The sequence below is a fragment of the Falco cherrug genome, chromosome 13, assembly GCF_023634085.1.
Source record: "Falco cherrug isolate bFalChe1 chromosome 13, bFalChe1.pri, whole genome shotgun sequence".
Lineage (NCBI taxonomy): Eukaryota > Metazoa > Chordata > Aves > Falconiformes > Falconidae > Falco > Falco cherrug.
The window spans coordinates 28,632,915-28,655,753 of record NC_073709.1 but is presented as its reverse complement, the minus strand read 5'-3'; the positions used below and the strand labels follow the sequence as shown (position 1 = coordinate 28,655,753).

Genomic DNA, 22,839 nt, shown 5'->3' with positions numbered 1-22,839 from the left:
GTGATTCTTTGTTGACACTGAGGAGGCTTTAGATAAATTCCAGCATGACAGAGTGATGTGTGTCCTCCGGGAAGGTACTGTTGATGCAGCAGGTCTCCAACAGATAAAAATCCTGTAGAGGGAGCGGAGGGCAGCAATACAAGCAATTTATGAAGCACTGTGGTATTAAGAAATTAAGGGAGGTAGGTATCAGGATTCTGTTCTGTGTTTACAGCTACTCAACTTGCAGGCAAGAGGGAGAATAAATTAAATATTGCTCAACTGCCAAAGTGGTAATCCAAGTTAACTGAGTTAATGTTAACATAAGAGGCATTGAAAGCCTTGGTTTTAATAGCTCTGACTAGAGTGGCATTTCAGAATATATTCACTGCCTCCAGCAATACTTCTTGCAACTCAGGAATGAGAACCAGCAGTAAATGCTCAAATAGCAGCAGCCAACGGTATTTGTAAGCACCTTCACTTGGGCAACACCTCTGCATCGGTGTAAACACCATGATGGCCACAGGATGAAATAGGCTGATAGTGTTTCACCCTGGGGGTGATTAAGTTGCAGAAAGCAAGTGTGATAAAGAAGTTTAAAAAGATAGTTTTCTTTAGAGAAAAAAAAAAATCAGTCAGTAATTTTGCATTTTTCTGCACTGAAGACGGTTAATTCATTCATCACCCACGATTGCAGAAACAATACGCATCCAGCCACCCTGTATGAGTGTGGAAGTTGAACACTTCAAGGAGCTGCTTATAGTGATTTGGAATATCTAGATTTTTGTCCTGTTGGGGAATGCTGAAATTCTTCTGTACACCTTTACCCACAGCTGAAGAGGCATGGAAAATTATTTAATTCAGAAAGAGCATGGTGACATGAAATACTAGGCAGACAAATCATCTTCTGTGGACACGGCTTAATAATCAGCCAGTCTCTAAACTCCAGCAGGTGTGTTGCAAAGTGCAAGAGAAAAACAACCAGGGCAGATTTTGAGACAGAATGAAACACAGAAGTGGGGGGTTGACAGCTGATGTTATGAGATGGGGGGGCTTAGAAAACAGTCTCCAAGTTGAAGACATTGTTTGAAGAAGACAAATACCATTCTCTTTCTAAGTGACTGCTCTTCTTTTGCATTGAAGAAATCTTCAGTCTTGGCTGTGAGTGAAATAGATGCCTTCTCCACTGTTCATAGTTTTTCAAGAAAGCAACAGAACAACAACTTGTAATCTGTTTCTTTTATGTCTTTTGTTTCTGCTTGATGCACAGGACTGTCACAGTAAATCATTGTTTTACACCTGCTCTACCACCTTTCAGAAACTCCTTAGCATTTCCAGAACCAGCCAGACATCCCGACTTTTTTATGGAGCCATAATTTCAGCCCTGAAGTTCCATGTTAGCTGCCAGATGCATGTAGTGTTTTATCCACAGTGCTTTAAATATGCTGAGGATTAGGTGGGCGAAAGCAGACAAAATTTCTCCCTGAGGGCTGTTTATAATATTAATCTTTGACTGTACCTGGCAGGGCTCCTCGGAAAGGAAAAGCACACTACATCGTCTACCTGGAAATCAAGTATTTCTGTGCTTTGTGGACATGTTCATTAAATTTGGCAAAACAGGGCAATCACAGAACATCTTCCACAAATGGAAGGAACTGTAGCTACAGACTCTATGCATTAGGAAGTCTACTCACTGTGTAAGTTTGTTCAGTTCCAGAGATAAAAACCCAATATTTAAAGGGTGGCAGTGTCACCAGTCAGCATAGGGAGGCACTTGATAACTAAATGTAAGTAACCAGAAGCCGATACTCTTCCACACCTTCCTAGCCTTGTAAGCTGGTTTGTGGTATTACAGTGCTAAGATGACCTGTTGGTTTTCCTCCCACCTTTATTTTTTTCCTGGTAGCACTCCACTGGGAAGGGGACCTTGTGCTTTTCCTTCTCCCAGGTGGTATAGCTTGATTTCCTCAGCATTCAGCTAAGCCCTGGAATACGGCTTGTCTGTTCCAGCATTCCTTCTGTCAATCCCTGGTGTCTGGTGTAGGCGACACCACACCTGCTCAAGGGATTCTTGCTTATAAACAAAAAAGAAAAAGCTATTAGAGGAAGAGGGATTAAAATAACATAAAAACACTACTATGTCCAGCTCACAGTGATCACTGGCTTCTTCAGACATCCCTGTTAGGTGCTTCTATCTGTCTGATTTTCTTAGCCAATTTCCCAACAGCTCTTCCTCTCTCCTCTACCTCCCTTCTACTAAGTGCTTTGACCTTTTCCAGGTCTGAGGTTATACTGTGACGCCAGTCAAATACCCAAGCCTTGGCTTGTTTTGAAGCTCTCCGATTCCTGCTTGTTAGGTGTCTCTGCAGCCCCCAGCATCTGCTCCTTGGAGTCCTAAAAAGGCCATTACTAATCATAAAGTCAAACTCTCACGAGAAAAGAAGGAACAAAACTAGAAGCAAGTGATGAAGAAAGCTAAAACAATCTGCTGTAAATGAGATCACAGTGGTCCAAGCATTCCCATGTGAATAATGAGTATAAACAATTCCTTAAAGGTAATTATGGGCCTCTTGCTAAAAGAACACCTAGTTCTCTGTTGCTGCAAACTCATAAATTTTTGTGGTTTAAATGAAAATTGCACTTTTTAACTTAAAATTTACAGGAGAAAGATCACTTGGGGTGTGTTTCATCCTATATCTGTTGTGAAATGCATTTGAAACTAAAGCCTTTGGTATTAAGATCAATGTTTCACAGGTGTGCTGGGAACAGCAGGATTGTTGAGGATGAGTGTGAATTTGGCATGATGCTCCTGCAGGAGCTCAGCTGACTGCAACTGCAAAGTGGGCTTTGCAATGTGTAACTCCAGTAACAAGGAAGCTCTGTGTATGATAAGTCATTGTAAATCACTTTCTGTTTCCACTTAGGAATCATCTAATATTCAACTATTATTAAAATAGGCTTACAACTAGTTTTATACTGTTTCATTTAAGCTCATACAGCTGGTGTCAGTGATAGCAATTTTCAGCAAGATGGTGTTTGTCAAAGCTAGACCAGAGAAGCAGCTTTTCATTAAAAACTTAATTATTCAATTCATTTCACACGTTGTAGAAGGTGAAAAGTGCTTCTCACTGTGTGCATATTGAAAGGCTTACCTGGCTACTGCAGCTAGTTAGAATTACCCTGGGTAATTACTTTTGGCTAGGGGTAGAGCAAGCAGCTTGGAGTCCTGAGACCTCAGGTATGTTCTTAGCTCCTTGAACATGGAATTGCTGAATGGTTGAGAACAGGTTGCTTAACTGTTAGGTGTCTTTTCAGGGGAAAACATCTAAGTGGCATTGTGAAGGTTAAGTAATCGAGAAAGGTTAAGATGGAAAAGACTTTGGAAATTGCTAGCAATATTTTAAATAATTCTGGCTGTAGGCTTTCAAGAAATAAGTTCACTGGCAACTTCAGAGTTCAAAACAAGCATCTTGCAGCATTGTTACTTTAGATCATGTTTACTGTCAGGCTTTCTGTATTAGTGCTCACTGAGCTGTTTCCATCAGACTTTCTATTCTGGTATTACTATTGGTGCTGTTGTTTTGCTGTGGGATTCAGCAATCAGAAAAGTTCCTCAGAGCATGTCTTCACCTTCAAAACACAAATTCAGTGGCCTCAAAGTTTTTCTCAGTGTTCCAGTACAACTATAATAGGCACTAAGTCTCCCTTCACAATGCCAGCAGCATTTGTTACAGGAATGTATCATTAAGATACTGTTAAGCCGATACGCATGATAAATGAAAAGTTACTCTAGTAATGCTTCCTGTTCTGCTTCCATTTCTGAAGAGTGTCATTAGATATAAATTCTTGTTAAGCAGCTGTTCTAGACTGAGATGTTTTAACAGGGCTTATTCTAAAGCAACTGGGTTTGCTACTTCCTTCCTTTTACAAATCTTTTGATTTCTTCTTCAAGCTCTCAACTGCATATGAGTGGTTGCATCCAACAGTTTTTCTTCCATCCCGCTTACCATACTGACAACTTAATAGAATTTTTTTTTCAATTTTAGAATTAAAATACTTCTGTTTTTTACTATGAATTTTAAATCTAAGTATAGAATAGAGAAATAGTGGTTTTAATATTTAAAGTGCAGAAGTAATTTCCTTTGCCTCCTCGTCCTGTTGGCCATCTAGTCCCCTTTCGCCCATGCATTTCCCTATTTGATATTGCACTAGAAATACCAATTCTTGTCTACCGGTTTTTGTCTTGAGATCTTTTTGGCTAACAAATAAATCAGCAAATTCTCTAAACAGTATAGTGTCTTCAGAGTTTAAAAATCCACAACTATCTAACAGCTACCTTTTTTTGAACACCACTGATTTATTTTCTTTTTGTGTGATTGTTTTTTACAAACTCATAACTATTAAGAAGCATTTTCCTTTGTGAAAGATTGTAATGCCGGTGTTCCATGAACTGAATGTAGGATATAGGCATTACATACCCCTCCATACTGACTGTGTTATAATGTGTTGTTATGTGTGTGTGAGAGGACGAGGAGCTTGAAATTAGGGCTCTGTATTGTGTGGTGCAAGTGTGATTCATGTGCTGGTAATACCTGTGGAAATGGCCAGGTCTGTCAGGTGAACTGGACAGGAATTGTTGACGTATGCGAGAGAGAAAGGCTTCTTGGTTGAGTATTTATTTTATTCTGAAGGTCTGAAGGGTGATGACGCTGAGGTAACCAAGGAACCAAGTGTTATTAACACAGTGTTCACAAAGATGCAGGAAAAGGAACAAACATAATCTTCATCTTCTATGTTCCTGTAAAAAAAAAAAAAGAATTTTCAGATCATTTGTACGCAAGCATGTGTTTGTCCGAAGGCAATGTATGGAAAAGGAACCTTACCGAGGCCCCAGAAGCCAGCCAGTAATGTCTCAGGTGGGGACCAGGCTACCCTCGATGGGTCAGACCTGTTGGAACTCGTACTTCTGCAGTCTCATGGAGTAAATCATGGCTCAAATTAAACGTTGGTTGGAATGCAGTAGACAGAAGACAGGTGTCCAGCTTTCTGGTGTTACTTAGTGTCCTGATATGCACAAGAAGGACCAGTGAGGGTCAGGAGAAGCTCTTGTTCTCTTCCAGTTTGTGAACAAACCAGACAGTGTGTCCACCTCTCTGATGACTATCTAGCGAGATACACCAGTGTTTTCCCTGCATGTAGGAACTGGCAGGTTTTTATCTGTGTCTTTCTCATTAGGAAGTTTCACCCTAATCTTTTCTCCCTGTCTGCTCAATAGACAGACATTCACGGTGTGTTTGGAAGGCATGGTGGGTTTTTTTTATTAGGTGCAAATGCCACTAACCCTGACCATCCCTGTGTCAAACAGGTAATGGCTGGCCTTACACTGGGTTTTTCTGCTAACCCAGCTAACCGAGCAACTAATGTCCTACATGAAAGGCAGACTAATAGCTAGAGAAAAAAAATCATACTATGCAAAAAATCAAAGGTGGAAAACAAGCTTATTCCTATCTTTTTTTTTTTTTTTTTTTTTTTTATAAGCAAGTGCTCTGTATTTCAAGGCTTTTTTGCTTTTATTTTTTCACTCACATACAAAAGCGGGGCAAAACCTGAATAATTTACCTCCTACCTACTTTGACCGAAGACTAAACTGACTAGCCATTGAACTGACTAAAAAGAAGGTTTTGAGCACTGTAAATATCTAACTCCACTGTTATCTCTCTGCTAATGGCTTTTAAAAAATGATGTGTCATCTTTATTCTGTGCCATCAGTGTTAAAAGAGAATATGCTAATGGCAAAATATCTTCTCTCCCTCCTAAGGTTCCAGTGTCAACAGTGCAGAATTACTGCAGCATCCTCTGGGCAGAGTTTAAAAAGCTTCTTGGCTGTAGTGGATAGGAAAAATTATTGGCTGAACCCCATTTATTCCTCCAGTGTCTGGGCAAGTGGCTGCAGCCTGTGGTACCCTGGCGGTGACCCTGCCCCAAGGGATGCGGCTGTTGCAGTGCAGAGGCTGCGATGGGGGGAGCATGCGACGGAGGGGGCATGCCACCGGGTGGGCCTGCCTCTGCCTCTGCTCCAGGCCAGCATGTGCCAGTGTTCCTAGCAGAAGGCTCAGCTCCCCAGGTTTCAAGCTCTTCCTGAGAGCACTAATCTTTCTTTAAAATCAGTCAGAGCAGAAAGCCCATAGCTGATCTCAGGGGAGAGCCCTTGGCTCCAGCAGCTTCTAAGAGCAGGCAGGGAAGTCCATCAAATCAGGAATTCTTCCCTTCAACTTTTCTGAGTAACAGGTGTCTTGAGCATTCCAGAAGGGATTTGTTTGCCATATAAACACACTTGTTCATTCTTTTTGAAAACGATTAAACTTTTCAGCTGAGAATGCAGAGCTGTAAAGTTCCTCTAAATCCCCTTACAGCCTGTGGCCAATTGCTCTGCAAAGACAGATCCAGGATCACGTGCTGCAGAACCACGAGCACACACTGCCTGAATTATGTCCACTCCTCTGACAAGCTCCAAAGTTAAGGACACACGCATGTGGTCTTTTAATGTTGGTCATCAGAAGATACTACTGGATTATCTATGCTGGATGTTGTAATTGGCACATTGCAGTCTCAAAAGCCTGATAAAGTGAAGATGCTGAAAGCTATTGGTAGTAAACATTTGATGTCATATTTAAGAACAGCTGTAGTACCTAGGGCTTTTTTTAAGCTGTTAGAGCTTCCTGAAGTAAAATTCACTTCTTTCTGTGATTATTTATCATTCATACTGCTGTTGGCTTTGATGGTAAAAATGTACTTGTCAGAGACACCTTTGTTTTAATCAGTTTGCAACTGTTTTCATTCTGTGGGTTTGATGCATTTGCCTGAAGGCCTGTAATTTCCAAATACAATTAGGGCTGATCACTGGGAATGCCAGAATTTTAACTTGCCTAGAAAATTTCAGTGGGCTTAGGTTTGCCACCTGAGTTTTCTTCCATATTTGATCTGGCACATTCCTTTTAATCTGTGTAACCAGTGTCGTACACTGGTATCCAGCATAAACAAGAGACCTGACCCTGTAAGACAACTAGCTCTGCACTAAAAATCTTCTGTCTTTGGGAGCCAAGGGTGTTCTGCAGCTCTCCAGACTTTCATAATCTTGCTTTTCTATGATCAAAACTAAGGCCAATTCATGGCTGTCCTTCCACTGACTTCAGAGGATCTTGGGCCAGGATGACCATGGGAATGGCACGAGCTGAGAAAGGGACTCAGTGTACCACGAACTGCCTCAAAGCAAGTTCATTTTCTGTTGTAGTGTATCTCATTTGACTTGATTCGGACAAAGAGGCTGTGAACCTGAGCGTTACTGTTTGTACACGGGGGCTGGTTTGCCCATACAACTGTTGAGAGATCCTGAAACTGGCTGAACGTAAAGTTCACAGGAGGTGGTGAGCGAGTGAGAAGCCAGCTGATGTAAGAATGAAGCACTGTTTTCAGTGAAGCTAAGCACCCTCATTTTCAAACCTGCTCCATTGCATCTGCTGGTTGTAAGAGTATTTAATGCAAGAGGTGTTGGCAGGTATGACCATTTAAAACTTGACTCGTAACTAATAATTAGTAACAAATGCTCGGCAGTGCATTGAAGAAATGTTTGCAGAAGTTTCCAGGCAGCACCAATACAAAAGCATTTCACTTGAAATATGGAGGGTGTCAGTGGAATGGGTGGCACTCTTTCTTTTTCTTAACACTGGGGATATATCCCACACAGAGTGATGCTCTTGTTTTCAGGTTTTATAAGATGCCTCTCCATTTGTAAACAGACTGACAGCTCTGTATCTGAGTTGTCCCCACAGTGTATTGTTTTTAATCTGCCTGGAAATGTGTCATTCCTGAGCTGATCCACATTGCTGGGACACCAGTTTTGAGGCTTTTTTTTATTCAGCAGGCTGCTTTGGCTCTTAATGACATTAAGAGGTTAGGGCTGAGGCAGCAGGTACATTGCTGGAGGGGAAAATTCATTTCTCTGAGTGTTGCTCTTTGTGATAAGGTGTGCTCTACTTGCTCATTGCTAGAAGGGTACTGGGCATCTACACATCTCTTGCAGCCTGCCGTAGCTTGACAAAACTCGGTTGCAATGGAGCTTAAATTGCTGTCTTCCTTTGTTCTCATGCTCTAAGCATAGATAATAAAAATATACCAGGTTTCCTTATGGTAGGCCAGAATTGTTGCTTTCACTGATTGTTTTCTTTTTAATGGAAGAATGATCCCTGATATGGACAAAAGGTGCTTTCCTACTATTTGAGTCCGACACCTTTGCCCTAGCCTTAAGAAAATTGTTTTCAATCTTGAGTTAACTTCCCAGTAAAGCATTACTCTTTTTTTTTTTTTGTGGGCCCAGAGACTTTGGAAAGCATGCAGAGTATTGAGGATGTGAATTTTTATGTGAGCTACTTGCTCTGATTTCAAGTTATTATTAAGCCTTGCCAGTGAAAATGCAAACAAAACCATGTCCCCAGGGGATGGGGAATAGACATTGCTGCACATTGTAATCAGCCTCTCTTGAAGATTCATTTAATATCTTGTGTATTTTTTTATGAAATGCATTATTCATGTAACAAGATTCACAGAGAAGCAGCTGAATTGTAATTTCTGGGAAGATTCTTCTTCCGAGAGATGGCATTTTCATTATTTAAATCAATGCAGTAGGTCTTGCCTGCGTGAGGGAGGCATGAAGGGAAGGGAACAGCCTGTAGATGGGGCGCTGAGCCGGTCAGCTCCTGCCTCGGACGGGAAATAAACCAAGCCATCCAGTAATTTAAGTCCTTTTTGGGTCAGTATGTAGCCATTTGAGACTTCATTACACTTTGTAGGTGTTGTTGGTTTTTTTCTTTCCTCAGTGTTAGAAGCACTTAAGAAAATAGTGATCAACTAACACTTACTCAGTGGAAAAGTTTCCTCTCATAAAAATACTGCTTGCGAGCTGCGTTCCCTGCCGCTGCTTCCTAGCGAGTGCTCCCTCGGTTCTCCATCAGGTTCATCTGCCCAGCCTTGTGAGAGGACATCTTGTTTCAGGGTCTACAATAAAAGTTCCACATGTTTATATTGCAGTTCTGTCTTATTTACCTAACCTTACGTAAACCACTGTACTTAATTAACACAGACTCGGCCTCTGTTACATTTAAGACCTTTCTCCACCAGCAGTCCCGCTGAGGTCAGTTGGGCTGTTCAGAGATAACAAAACACAAATAACACTGGTGGAGTTTAATAATATTACAGTGGTACAGACTGTAAGTGCCTAAGCAACACTGTGTGCTGTGCATCTCTTGCAGCACAGTTGATGGCAAACTTATTTTTGAAAGCAAGTATTTAGGAATTTAATTAGTGCATATAACCATTTAATTATGTTAATGAAACAAAAAATAGGATGTTACAGCTGCATTTGAGATGCTTCATGAGGAGAGGGGTTCTGCTTATTTTGACTGTCCCCCTCCATCCCCATATAGCCATTTTATGGGCATATGGGCCCCCTTTTGTCCTCCTTTCACCCTCCCCTTCCCCCAGAGGATGGGGAAACTTCCCAGATCCCATCTGTCGGGCCTTTAAACAAGCAGGTGACAGCAGAGCTTGCTGGTGGCACTGAGAGCCAGAAGGGACCCCTCGGCAGGCGTTGCCACGTGCGAGGTGTGTGCATCCATCCGTCCTGCGGCTGGGCACCTGGCCTCCCAGCAGCAGTGCTCTGGTACTGCCGAGACAAACCCCAACCCGCAGAGAGCCTGAAGGGTGCCCTGTGCATTCTGACACGCTGAAGCTACCCAGCGCTGAGTTGCTGGCATTAATGTTTTTTCTCCTTTTCTGTTTATTTGCCCAAGTTTGTCCACTACCTCCAATGGTGAGTCATGGAGACTACATCTGCCACCCGCGGCCTTGCGAGCGTTACAACCACGGGACGGTGGTGGAGTTCTACTGCGATCCTGGTTACACCCTCACCAACGACTACAAGTACATCACCTGCCAGTACGGAGAGTGGTTCCCCTCCTACCAAGTATACTGTGTCAAAACAGGTACGAGAGCAGCAGTGTCATTTCTCCTATGCTCTTATATTCCTTTTTTTTTAGAGCAAATTTTTTGGTCTGTAATGCCGGCTGAACTTCATCTGCTTCATGGTTAAGTGATGAACATTGATTTTAAGATACTATTAAATATAGTACGTTTCCAAGATCCTGACTGATCCTAAACCATTTCACTTGTTAGCTCTTCAAATCTGTATTTTTAACACCTTCTGGATATTTTTATGTGTACATAAGCTAAGGTCATGATTGCATGTACAAAAAAAAAAGTCAAGGGGAAAAAGCAAGGTCCAGCCCCTGTGGCAGCTTAATGTTAAGGTTGCTTTTGATATATGGCATTGGGTTCATGTGTCTTTTTACAACATACATATAAAAGATGTCTTGTCCTAACTGGCACTTCTGAGTATTGCTGAAGGTTTAATACAAAATAATAACGGTGATAATCAAGCACAACTCTTGTATTGCTTTTTTGTTACAGAACAAACCTGGCCAAATACCCAGGAGACCCTCCTGACTACATGGAAAATAGTGGCGTTTACTGCTACCAGCGTTTTATTAGTACTGCTACTGGTTATTTTAGCCAGGATGTTCCAGACCAAATTTAAGACACATTTCCTTCCACGGTTTGTACTGTTTTCTACTTTTTGCAGACTGAGGGCCTTGGTTTGGTTTTCCCATTCAGCACTGTTGCTGAGGAGATGGAGTGGCCCACAAGCCTTGCAGATGCCTTCTGCTCTGAGCAAAAGTCTCTGAACCACAGTGTGGAAGGGCACCCCCAAAACCCCACAGTAGTCCTTTCTGCAACGAAGACAAAAAAAAGCAAAGTTTGCCATATCCGCTTTGGGAGTAATTACAGCTCTGCTGCTGAGAATTGTGGCTTCTGCATGTAAAAATAGCTGACAGTATTTTTAAATACTCATTTTCAGGTGCTGGGGGAATTAATTTTTTAACTACTGTAGGCTTAGTAATGTAAGTTTTAAGAAAGAAATTTTTTTCTCTATTGAAAGATTTATATTAAAAGTTTGCTTTCCCTTCATGAGTATTATTTTCACCAAAATTCATAAACATCTTCTACATAAACACCTGTATAAAATACCATGTAGCTATGAGCATTTGTCACTGACTCTCACAGCATTCCTCCTGAGACCGATAGGTGGGTATTACTATTATTATTATCGTCACCTTACAACTGCAGAAACAAAGGCAGGCATACTGAGTTTTAGGCAAAGCTGGTCTGTATTGGGGTTTACACTTTTTTATAGTTTCTAGTCTGCTCAGTTTGCTATGGACTGTGTGACTTCTCTCCTGTACTTGCTTTTTCTTGTCTCTTTATTCTACCACCTGCAGAAAGGAGCAGTAAAAAAGCTGTATGAGAGTAAATATGTCTCCATGCCAATGCAGCAGAAAGGACTTGGTGATCTTAATGTTAAATAAATATATGTACATAAAAGTATACACATTATATAAGTAATGTGTCAATTTATATAGATATAGATACGTGCGTATATACAGTATATGGGGAGTAGTATACATATACATAAGTAACTAGGAAGATCTCTGAGGTAATGGGTTGCACTACAGATAGCTTTATTGCCTGTACTTGTCTAGCTTATTGAAATAGCTTTCTGTCCTCTCCTGTTTAGTTTTTTTTATGTCCTGGGACCCATTCCCTCCTGCTAGGACTATACTGTGATTTAATTAGCTACTAAACAGCTACTTTAGGGTTTAACAGACCCTCCCAATTCATAGAAATGTTTTGCTTAAAAAAGAAACCAGCTTAGCGTACTGGTTAAGGAAGCCTTCATCCTTTGAAAGTAAAACCTGAAGGAGACCAAAAATCTGGCCACCAAAGCCCTGTCATCCAGCAGTAGTCATCTCAGTGCCCGCTTACGTGGGCTGTAAACACTTTTGTGCTTTAGCACACATCTTGCCAGGGGTTCAGACACTTTTGACTGGTGAACTACATCTGTGATTTTATATCCGTGATACCTGCCGGGCACAGCACAGCAAACGGTGCTCCTTATCTCTTCCAAGCACCTGTTCTCCTTCCCATCCCCAAACTGTTCTTCACGTTACTGGTTTCATTTTTCCAATTGTAACAGATTCCCCCTGACTGTCAACCTGAACAAAGTTTTGCAAACCTGTGAAGGAAGCGTTTCTGTGAATGTTAATGACCCTGTAGCTTCATTTTGCATGACTAGACAGTGCTGTGTTTGCTTAAGTTCAGCAGTAGCTCTGAGGTGATTCTGACGTGCTCCTGCTGTCTGTCATAACTCGTCTGTGTTTGACGTAGAGGCAACCAGGAGGGCTCCATGGGTGACCCCGACTTTGTGGTGGTGGATGGCGTTCCTGTCATGCTGCCTTCCTACGATGAAGCTGTAAGCAGCGGCTTGAATGCTCTAGCACCCGGATACTCGGCTACCGCGGACCAGGGGCACATTTTGCAGACAGAAGATCAGAATCCTCCCGCTTATCCTGGCCCCAGGATCACAGACATGCTGCCTAGTGAGTCTGAGACCTCTGACAGCAGATCGGGCTGCTCTGAACTGCTCCAAAGTTTGTACCCGTCCCCGGCATGCCAGGCAGCAGCACTTCCCGGTTCAGATCGAACTGACGTATCCCATAGCACTGCCGGGGAGGCTGCATCCACGAGTCTGCGGATCGATATTGCAGATGGTGAGTCTTGCATAGGTGCAGTAAGTGAGTCCATAAAGAGGAGCCATCGTTTGTACTGTCAGAGCAGGAGTAAACCCAGCTGACTTGCTTGTCCTTTCTCCACGTTTTTGTCCACATCCTAATTTGGACATTTTTTTAATCGTACTATTCCATGGTCATAGAGCATTGTGTGTGCGATACATCCTTGCTACCTGTGGTGCAAGGGATTTGAACCCCAGGCCAGAAGGTTCCTGTCCAGACCCCATAACAGCAGTCTCACCAACAGGAATGTCAGGAAGCACCTGTGTACAGCAGCGAAGCCAACCATCATCTTGCCTGTGTTGGTCTGTTCATCTGCTCCTCAACTCCTACGCTCACAGCTCCCTCAGATGCCATGGCTTTTACAGCAAAGAACAGGATTTTCTTCTTAAAATGGAAAGCAAATCATGTTTTCATACTCAGTCAAAATTAGCAGCCTTTATTAACAAACTCATAGTGTCTGTGCACAGAGCAAACTGTTCAGTCTGGGGCATGTATGCGTCGAGCCATGGGCATGGGAGTCACAGCATAAGGGGAACATACCCACAGGACCATGTAGGAGCAGGGGGATTGCCATACGTTACTGTCTGCATTTAAAATGAACGTGAGCATGCATTGGTATCATTGCATTGAGTTCCAATGGAGCTGTATGGTGCGCTGCTCAGCGTGTTAAGGAAGCCAGATAGCTTTCCTTGGAGACATTTCCATGGAGTGGCTTTGATCCTGCCCTCCACTGTCACTAGAAGTCACTAGGCAAAGAGCTGAAGCCCAGTGTCCTAAATTCAGTGTGGGTGAAGGTCTGGGTGAAGGAAGTCTTCCTGCTTCATGGGGCTGGGACTAACTTTCAATGGTATCACAAGAGGAAGAGGACAGCTAGAAGGAGGAGGGAGAAATTACGATGCCAGTAAAAGTCCCTGCCTACTCTGAATGCTGTTTCAGTGATTAATGTAGTAGAAAAGATGTTTGCATTTAGGTTTTTGTGGGCCTAACTTTTTTTTTTTTTTTTTTGGAAAAGCTGGGTGGTTTTAGTAGGATGGGTGTTAGAATGTAAGTGGGTCTAGAACTGGCAATACCATATGTCTTGTCAGATTTTTGCAATGTCCATTCCTTTTTTGGTCAAATTGCTAATACTAATACTCTGCAAAAGTAAAAAGGGAAGGTACAATCAGCAATCAAATGCTATTTCTTTTTTCCCCCTAGAGATTCCTTTGATGGAAGAAGACCCTTAGCCTGCACAGACACGTGTCTTCATCGTATTGCACTGTTGGGTGACACGAATCGTGAGGATTTAGAGATAGAAAAGACTATCTGGATTTGGGGAGGGTATTTTCCTGCTTATCAATCTTCCACACGATGATGTCACCAGACTGGGTGTACATCTTAATCCACAGAGGGGATAACAGCATCAGCATTTGGAACAGCAGCAGTTTTATGAATGAATCCTGGGGATTTAATGAAAGCAGATGTAGAAAAAGAACTGTGGCTTTTTAGAAATGAAATGTATATCTGCATCGCAGAAAGTCATATGGTTCTGTAAGAAATGCTATTGGATTTTGATACTAACTGCCTCACAAAAGCATGTCAGAGTATGTACATTTGCTTATAAAGACTGCTTTAAATGGTCTATGGACCTCTAGTTTATGAAGAATCCTTACAAGTTTAAAAAAATACTAGTACTGAAACGCAAAAAGAGAGGAAAGATCCTCTTTGGCTTTCCTATGATAATCAGGAAGCTTTTGATTTAGTTGTTGGTGATTTTGTTTCAGACCATGTCTGCAGAAAATAGAACAGAAATGATGGGATTCATATATACTTTGATGTATGATAGCAAATATATATATATATATATTTAAAAACTCTTAAAGAGAAAGAAAAGGAAAGACTCCCAGGTCACGTAATGATCTGGAGATTTTTTTAAAGGTAAGGCAGAATTTATATCATATACAATATTCAAGGTAAAGTACTGATATTTGTATTTATGCAAGACTTCTGTGACTACATTGCATTTGATAAATCCTGCTATAATATGAGAGATCTAGAAAATGTTAAAATTATGAAATATGTGCTTAAGAAATGTTGAACTGCCCTGCTTCAACCTTTCTTAAGCTCTTACAAATACATATATATACACTAGAGTAATCTACAGTCATAGCCCAGAGCACTGCCTTGTCCCTGTACGTTGTGGTAGTATTCTGAGCCATTATTGTAGAATACTTTTTAAAAAAATAATAAAGTTCCATTTCTGTTCTTTTGACTTATCCGACTGTGTGTAGTTGGCCTTTTTTTCCTTTCCTCACTCCTTTCAGCAGCTGCCACCTGAAGGCTGCGATGGCAGCAGAACACCTGCTCTGTGGCATTTTCAGCTTTATATTCATTTTCCAGCTACAAATGCAGAGAGTAGTGTTGGTTAAGCAGAGCATACGAATTGGGTGCAGCAGCGGCGCAGCTTCTATAGATGCTACGAAGCTTCTGTAGGGGCTTTTCTCTCCTCTGCGTACTGCAGCAGAGCATTGTGCTAAAGCCTGTATGGACTGATCGCCTTTGTGGTGTTACAGGCTATTCGTTATTTGTCGGGAAGACTCCTGGCTGTTTCATATATGTATTGAAAGCCAAGCAGATTTTCTCATCTTATTTTTGGTATTGCGCAAATGAAACATATGTTCAGCTGGCAGTGTCTGAAGGAAGAACTCACCGAATGTTAATGACAGAGATTGCCATCATGTGGGCTCATCTAAACCAAAGGGAAAAATGAGACCGAGTTCTGATTTTAGGTACAAAGTAAACCAATAATACCTTTATTGCCCTGAGAAGAGGATCACTCCAATTTGCTCTGTTATTTTTTCAGGATTGCTTAATTATTTGTTTGTATTGTGGTAGCATCTAGTGGTCCCAGTCATGAGTCAGGCTGGTAGAATGACAGATGTGCTGCAGCCATTCAGGAAAGTGTTCCGTAGCATCCTGTCAGCAGTTGTATGCGATAGCAAATGGAGACAAAAAAACCTGTATAATGGAGAGGCAATTATTACAGTAATCTAATTATTAGTGATTGATACTGAAAGATAAGACATATTCCACATTATCCTCCAGTCCTGCTTACATAAGATCTGCATTTTTTTCTGCTGAAATTAGCTCAATTGCAGTCGTACCCTCAGGATTCTCCTAGAGCTGTGTCTGTCAGGTGTTAGCACTTTCTTTGCTACCCCTTCCTTTTTAGGTCCCAGAGGTGTCTGCACTACCAGCTGATGTTCAGGATTGTCACCCAGCACACAAGACTGCTCTAGTACCAACCTTGAACTGAAGCACGCCTCAAGCCTACAGTCAGTTAAGTGATTTTTGTTTCATAATGTCATTGAAAAGTATTGAATTTACTTTAGACGCCCTATAAAATATTATGAAATCTGTCTTGGCTGGTCTTGTAACAGCTTGTGAAATTTCATTCCTTATTAAATTTCTGGACTTCCATTTATTAATTTCTGTTATGAAAGCTTCTGATTAATATTTGGAGATCTACAGTTTTATAGATCTACACTGCTGTATATTGCAGTCATTTTGTTAAGGGAGCCAGATAGGGTGACTTAAGAAATGTAAATTTATGGCTTATTAGACCAGCTTTATTTTTAAAAGTGCAGAACTCAAATACACTAGAAAACGTTGATGTATTAATATTGCTTGATAGTCCTTTAATAGCACCATACTAAACATAACCTGCAAAGGTAAAAGAGAAGGTTTTACCATTTTTTGTTTATGATGTTTAAGGCTTCCTGAAGTAGTGTTTTGGGAGGATGACTTGTGTGGTTGAGTTTGGAGTTGCTGAGGGGGAAAATGTTAATGTTAAAAGATAACATACCTGGGGGGAAAGAGAGGACTGTTTCTGCTGCTTGTTTTCTTTTCCACATAGGGCGTGAATTCTCATGGGGAGTCTGCCTGCCTCTGGATCCGCACCTCTGCCCTGACCCACCAGCTAATGCCCTGGGCTGAGGGCTACCCCCAGCTCCCTGGACGCCCTGCCAGCCTGGAAAACGCTGCAGCTCCCTGTCCTGAGATCTCGGGTCATCCTTGAGTGCTCCCTGAGCCTCAGCAGCCAAACCTGAGGAAGGCAGGTGCTCGTATGGCCCCAAGAGACTAGAGAGCTGGTAAGATCATGACAGTATGTTTGCCGTGCAAACAAAAGCTAATAGGAGGATGAGCGCATCTTATGCAGATCATAAGCTGTTTTCACTTGGGCTAACTGGATGTGAACAAAAACAAACCCAGGAAAACCCTTGTTGGTGAAGGGAGAAGCAGCATGTTAGTGAAGATGGACTACCCGTGTGCCTTCAGCAGAGGGAAGAAAGGGTGCGTACTGAGAACTCCGGGAAAGAGAAACAAGAACTGGCTTCACCCTACCAATATTTCTAAAAAATGAAAAAGGAGGAGAAGTGAACAATATGTCAGCCTTCAACACTAACTTATGAACGAGGGCTTGACCTGCAGAGTGCTGGGGAAGGGGTAGGGATCCAAGGTTTTGCAGTAGCTCTGCAGGGAATGAATCACAACCTGAGCATGAGTCAACAGGACCTGGCTGTTGTGAAAATGTTAAATGTCAATACAAGGGTGTTTACATAGAGCTGTAACTGATAAAAAGCATGAAGCAATCCTTCAGCTCCACTCAGCACTAGTAAGGCCTCAGCTAGAGCAGAGTATCAAATGCTGAGCAAATTTTTTTCCTCTTCAAGGGAGATGTGAAGTAGCCGGAGGGAAGCCAAGCAGAGAGAATCAAGAATTATTAGAAGTTTGGAAGAGCCTGTCCTAACAGGTCATGTTAAAGATTATGTCGTGTTCAGTGTGAACAGCAGAAGACCAAAGGGAACACAGAAATTTGGTTTTCTATAAGAAGTGTATTTTGCAAAGAAGAAGGAATTCATCCATGTAAGTAGGGCACAAATAATAGGCTTAATTGCAGCTTGAGAGAATTAGGTTAGATATTAGGAAAAACCTTCTAGCCACAGGGATGGTTACAGGCAGGGAGAGATGGTCTGAGGAAGCTCAGAAACCTCTGTTAGAAGAGATTTTTAAAGACCTTTTTAAATAGATAGGGGCCAGGAGAACACTGGGGTGAGATGCTCTCTGTGAGCTTTGGGGTCCCTTCCCATTCTGTTTCTGTGTGATTCCCAGCTTGTGAAAACTGAACTTGGCTGATGCACAGTTTTCCCCATATAAATTAATACCAAACTGATGGTACTGGGCAAACTGGTCAGCAGTCATCAAAATCACAGCCAGAAATACACTCTGTTCCACCAGCAGAAGCTTTTCCTGTAGTGTGGGCTGAACTCCAGTAAAATCCTGTGGATTAAACCCTGTTGCATTAAAGTGACATTAACTTCAGAATTTTGTTCTGTGACAAATCCAAATTTGGGATTTTCTGGTCTTCATGTCTATCTTAGGCAGTTAAATGAATGCAGCCCTTCTAATTCTCCCTGCGCATTAGGTGAAGTAAATCCTCTCTTGGCAGTTATCGGAAGACACCTATTGAGTTCAAGGAAAAACAGCAGCTCAGGCCCTAGAGCACAGAGACCATCGTCGTGTTTATGCAAAACTTGCTTCCCGTGCCCCAAAAGCTGTTTGTTCCTCTGCACTGTGCTGCAGGTGCTGGCATGGCTTAGTGCATCGCCTGTCAGAGGAGCAGCACTGATGAGAGAAGCACGTCTCAAGCTCCTGGTCTTGGTCTCCTGTGGATTCCTAGGGAGGACTCTGGAGCAAGAGGAACCAGAAAGTGAGTAAACGTCTGCCCCCAAACCCAGGAGCATCTCCCATTGTCAGGGGTATGTCCAGACCCTTCGACACAGTTCCCAAAGGAACTGCACTGTGGTGGAGGGGAGATAGGCCCTGCTTTGCTCTCCAAGGCCAGGGTGTGCAGCCAGAAGAGACAGACAAATCCTTCTCCCCCAGAATAACGTATGTAACTTCATGCATTACACATTTCTCGTGTCGCTACCATTATATAAGAGCATACATCCCATTCTTCCAGCCCTACCTTTTCCAGGACAGTAAGAAGAGAAAGGGTGGTAGCCTGAGATTAAATTATTTGCTGTCTAGGTGTCAGAGCGGACTTATAATTCACAAAGACCCCATACAGAAATCGGATGGATAAGGCCGGCTGGGATCCTTGAGGCAGCTTTCCTCAGCAAGGCAAAGGGACTGTCCTGCAGGGCAGGGGGAGCTGCTACGTGGGGACATTTTGTAACCCAGGAGAACTAGATTCACTAAACAGAAACGCGGAGAAGGAAGAAAAGACACTTTAATAAAGTCCAGGCTACACGGGTAAGTTCCCCATGTTCTCCAGTAAGAACAGAGGGAGCTGTTTTCTTAATACAACTGGTTCAAAAGAAAGAATAGAAATAAAAAAATAGGGAAGAGGCGGGGAGGGAAGACAGGCTTCCTAGTCTGAGGATCTAGCAGCTCTTTTTGCACCACCTCTGCGTTTCAGCGGACAGACTGGTTCTGCTTGCAGTAAGGACCTTGGTTTGATTTGGTTCCACTTCCTCCATTTTACTGTGTTTGCCTTCTGTTTCTCCTCTGCTTATCCTTCTACTCGCTTTCTCCTTTTTTTTTTTTTTTCTTTCCTGTAACTAATACTGTTCTTTCAGTTTCATCCTGCCACCTCAGTCGTGCTGGGAAGCAAAACAAGTTGTTTAATTGCAGTGCAGTACCCAGGAGGACACGTCTCCTCTGTCATAAGAGGTTGCTCTTATTTGCCTGCCTCGTTTACCTTCTCAGCAAAGAGGACGAGAAGGGACGTGGAGCTCCTCACTCTGCTGACAAATGGTCCGTGAAAAGGGTTAGAGAGGGACACCGAGGGGAGCCCGCACTGCTACGTCCATGATGTATCTATATGCCTCGGTCCCAGGCTTGTCAGCCCGTGGTCTTTCGTTGGTCCAGAATTTGCAGGTGTATGTGAATGCTCCTATACAAACATGGTATCAGAGATGTTTAAGAATTAGCTGATGTTTCAGGATGTTTCAAAACAAGACATTTTAAAGAGACTCTCCTTTCTGAAACTGGTGAGCTCACAGCTTCAGAAAATGGGCACTGACACAGTCCAGTGAGGGAGCACAGGGTGCACAGCAGGTCACTTCATCTGGCTGCGTCCTGGTGCTCCAGTATGAATTTCTTGTCCACAGGGTAACTGCTCAAACTAAACAGTTGCCAGCTCCTCAGCTGTCAGGTTCGCATCTTTTTGGTTGGTTTTTTTTTTTTACCTAATTAGGTTAGATTTATTTTTAATGCTCCTTATTACCATCCGCTTCTGACTTGCATCCGTCTACTGCTGAGTACATGCTGCTCTTGCCAAAGCAAGTGTCTTTCGGCAGCTATCTCAGCCCCCTGGAACTGTACCACCCTGCGGGAGATGGCACTTGCCACTGTTGTCCCTTCTATTAATTCCATGGCAGCACATGCTGTTCGTCTGCCTTGTTCAGTGCTCTCGTGTTAATAACTGTGCAACTGGTTGTTATTTCTTTCATAACCATTACCATAGCTGCCTGTTGTTGATAATTCAGGGTTAATTACTCACTAAGATGTTTAGCAGAACAATTTAGCTTCGCTTAGCCTGTTCATTCATAAAGACTAAATACGTCTGCAGTCTATCAGTAATACAGACGTTACTGGAGTTTGGTATAATTGGCTTTTATTGAAGTGCTGCAGCAAAAATGGGGGTGAGTCCAACTGGCAGTCAGCTGCCTGTTTGTACACCTACTGCTTGTTTTTCCATTAGATTCTGGGCAACCACTTGGGGGGAGAGCCGTCACAGTAACTTCCTAGGTTCACTTACGTATTCATTCATATTGCAGCAGTGTGCAGCGCAGATACAGCCATGGAAGTGCCGAAGCCCAGCTTTAGAAAGGACATCGTGGCAGATGTAAGGAGTCCAGCATTCAGTTAGGCTTGCAGTGCTGGGCTGATCTATCACAAATATATCTTACTGGACATAGACATACCTGCGGCAAGACTTAGCTAATCTTCTCAATGATTTGTGGAAAAAGTGGTAGAAAAATTGCCAAGAAGAAACATCATTAAAGGCAACGATGCCTCCCGTCAGTCTTCTCTGGTCTGGCAGTCTCCTGTTCCCTGAAGTTTTGAATCCAGGAGCTGTTACAGACAGAAGGCTCTGGATATAGGCACTGCTTTTGGTTTCCAGTGAAAGGGATGGAAACTGGGACCCCTTTCAGCAATGATCTCTTTCTGACCAGGCAGTTGGGAGTCCCCTTCTCCTGACTGCCAGAAGCAGAAAACAGACCGCTTGTTCCCATCCAAGGGAAGGTGAGGGTTTAGCATTATACTCGTTTAGAGCAAAACTGGACTCTGGAAACTCCACTCAGCTGATTTTACTTGCATTACGCTATTTTGCAATGAATTGAGGTTGACTGGGTGCATCGTGGTGCTCTGCGTTCCTTTAAGCCTTCACAGCATAGGGCCGTGCAACAGTTCGTCGATAGCCTTTGGCTGCTCTAGGCACTGACAAGCGACAGCAAGACAGTTCCCATCTTAGACACTTTTTAAATCCAGGTGGTGCTGTCTTCATCTTCAGATGCCTAAATATCCTAAATATGCCCAAATATCTTTATACTAAATCTCACAAGAAAGTGATTAATTGTTCCCTGACCTTCAGTGTCTTCATTGAGACTGTATCACCAAACCATATTTTATGTCACTAGGAGACAGCAGATGTAAATCAAGTATCTGCCTGCTCTGGAATATCTAACAAGGGAGGAAATTACTTCCATCCATTAACACAGATGGAGTTTCTTGACAGGACTTTCTGCCTTTGAAATTCAGTTTTAAAATGCAATTTCATCCTCACAGGTCTGCCTGTTGGTTTCCAGCACACAGGGCATTGCCTCAGTTTGTTTGCAGCACTCGCAAGAACAACCACCTGCTGCTCTCTCATCTCCTAAACGCTTTTTTTACTACGTAATTTAAAAACTATAAATAATTTCTTAAAAAATCCCAACACCCAAGATAAACTTAGATTTTGGGTTTCTTCAGAAGGAAAGGTAGTGAGTATCTTTTCTCAAGAAATTAACAATAATTTAATAAGCTCAAAATAACTGAACTCCATGCACTTTACTTCTGTGGTCCAAGACTGAATACACGGTAACTAAAAAGGGGACATTTTTCCCAAATAATCAGCAAGAAATGACAGTGGGCCTTGGATCTCTGGGAGCACCCACGTTTGCAGCACACATCTGCGCATCCTGCGGCCACATCTGTGGGTGACACGAGACCTGGGAGGCCAATGCCTCTGCATGCAAGGGGGAGGGACCAGGGCTCTGCCCCAGTCACCGTCCTGTGCCACCCACGCTGCTGCTGCTTGCTCCAGTACGCTGGGCACTGCAGCCTCCACTGAACATGGTGCATGTACAGCCCACGACAGAATGGGCCTCCCTCTGTGGCAGTGCTTTGTAATTTCTTTTCTTTGGTTTGTCCTCTTAGGGTTTTGCACCAGCAGCCTTCAGCGCTAACGAGTCATGGTATCGGCATGTTCTTCTGGCCCGGCTATATGATGTAGTGAGTATTTTCAACTCGCATCAGCTCCAAAGTGAGTGCTGTTGAAAACAAAACAGATTTAAAAATCCTTAAACAAAAAAAAAAAAAATCAAGCGTAGGAGTAGCCTCATTGTTGTGTTGTCCCTGTGTATCCATTTATCTGTTCAGATCAGTCGTGCACTTGAAGAGGAAGTTCACAACAGGGCAGACAAATCTCACATTCAGAATTAGGACCCTGGAAAGAAAAACCAGCTTGTAAACCAGACAAATATTAGCCCGTGATTGCATTGAAACCTCAAAGCTTAATGCATGTTCGTAACTGCTTTTGCTGGAAAGAAGCAGCCTCTGCCATGCAATTACGTATTTAAGCTCCGTGGAGAAGATTGGTTTACTGAGTGAGAAAGGCACACAGCCCAGGCTGCTGGTCAGAGTCCTGCGTAATCCTCACAGGCTGCAACATAAATACAACGGTTTGAAGGCCTTTGACATTTGATTAGTATTTTTCTCTTTTATAGAGTGAAGACAGTTTGGAAAATGAGCTAAGGCTTTAATTAGTGGGGCCACAGAGAAAGAAATGAAGAATGACTGTGGAGAGCAG

General features: G+C 42.6%; 1 protein-coding gene and 1 long non-coding RNA gene across 4 annotated transcripts in view; one reads left to right on the top strand and one right to left on the bottom strand.

Annotated features, from left to right (window-relative positions):
• The window catches only part of SUSD4 (sushi domain containing 4), a 74,414-nt gene extending 59,438 nt beyond the window's left edge, over positions 1 to 14,976 (top strand). For all 3 annotated transcript variants that reach the window (XM_055725866.1, XM_055725867.1, XM_055725869.1), the window contains 4 exons: positions 9,825 to 10,016; positions 10,501 to 10,645; positions 12,316 to 12,698; positions 13,917 to 14,976. In XM_055725866.1, the coding sequence (XP_055581841.1) occupies positions 9,825 to 10,016; positions 10,501 to 10,645; positions 12,316 to 12,698; positions 13,917 to 13,945 (749 nt within the window). In that variant the 3' untranslated portion in view covers positions 13,946 to 14,976. The remainder of the gene's footprint in view (positions 1 to 9,824; positions 10,017 to 10,500; positions 10,646 to 12,315; positions 12,699 to 13,916) is intronic.
• LOC114016410 (uncharacterized) overlaps positions 1 to 22,839 on the bottom strand; it is a 42,144-nt gene that overhangs the window by 12,542 nt on the left and 6,763 nt on the right. The window contains exons 2-5 of the long non-coding RNA XR_003560844.2: positions 15,510 to 22,300; positions 8,895 to 9,030; positions 4,863 to 5,043; positions 4,572 to 4,777 (exon numbers count right to left, since the gene is read on the bottom strand). This is a non-coding gene — a long non-coding RNA (uncharacterized LOC114016410). The remainder of the gene's footprint in view (positions 1 to 4,571; positions 4,778 to 4,862; positions 5,044 to 8,894; positions 9,031 to 15,509; positions 22,301 to 22,839) is intronic.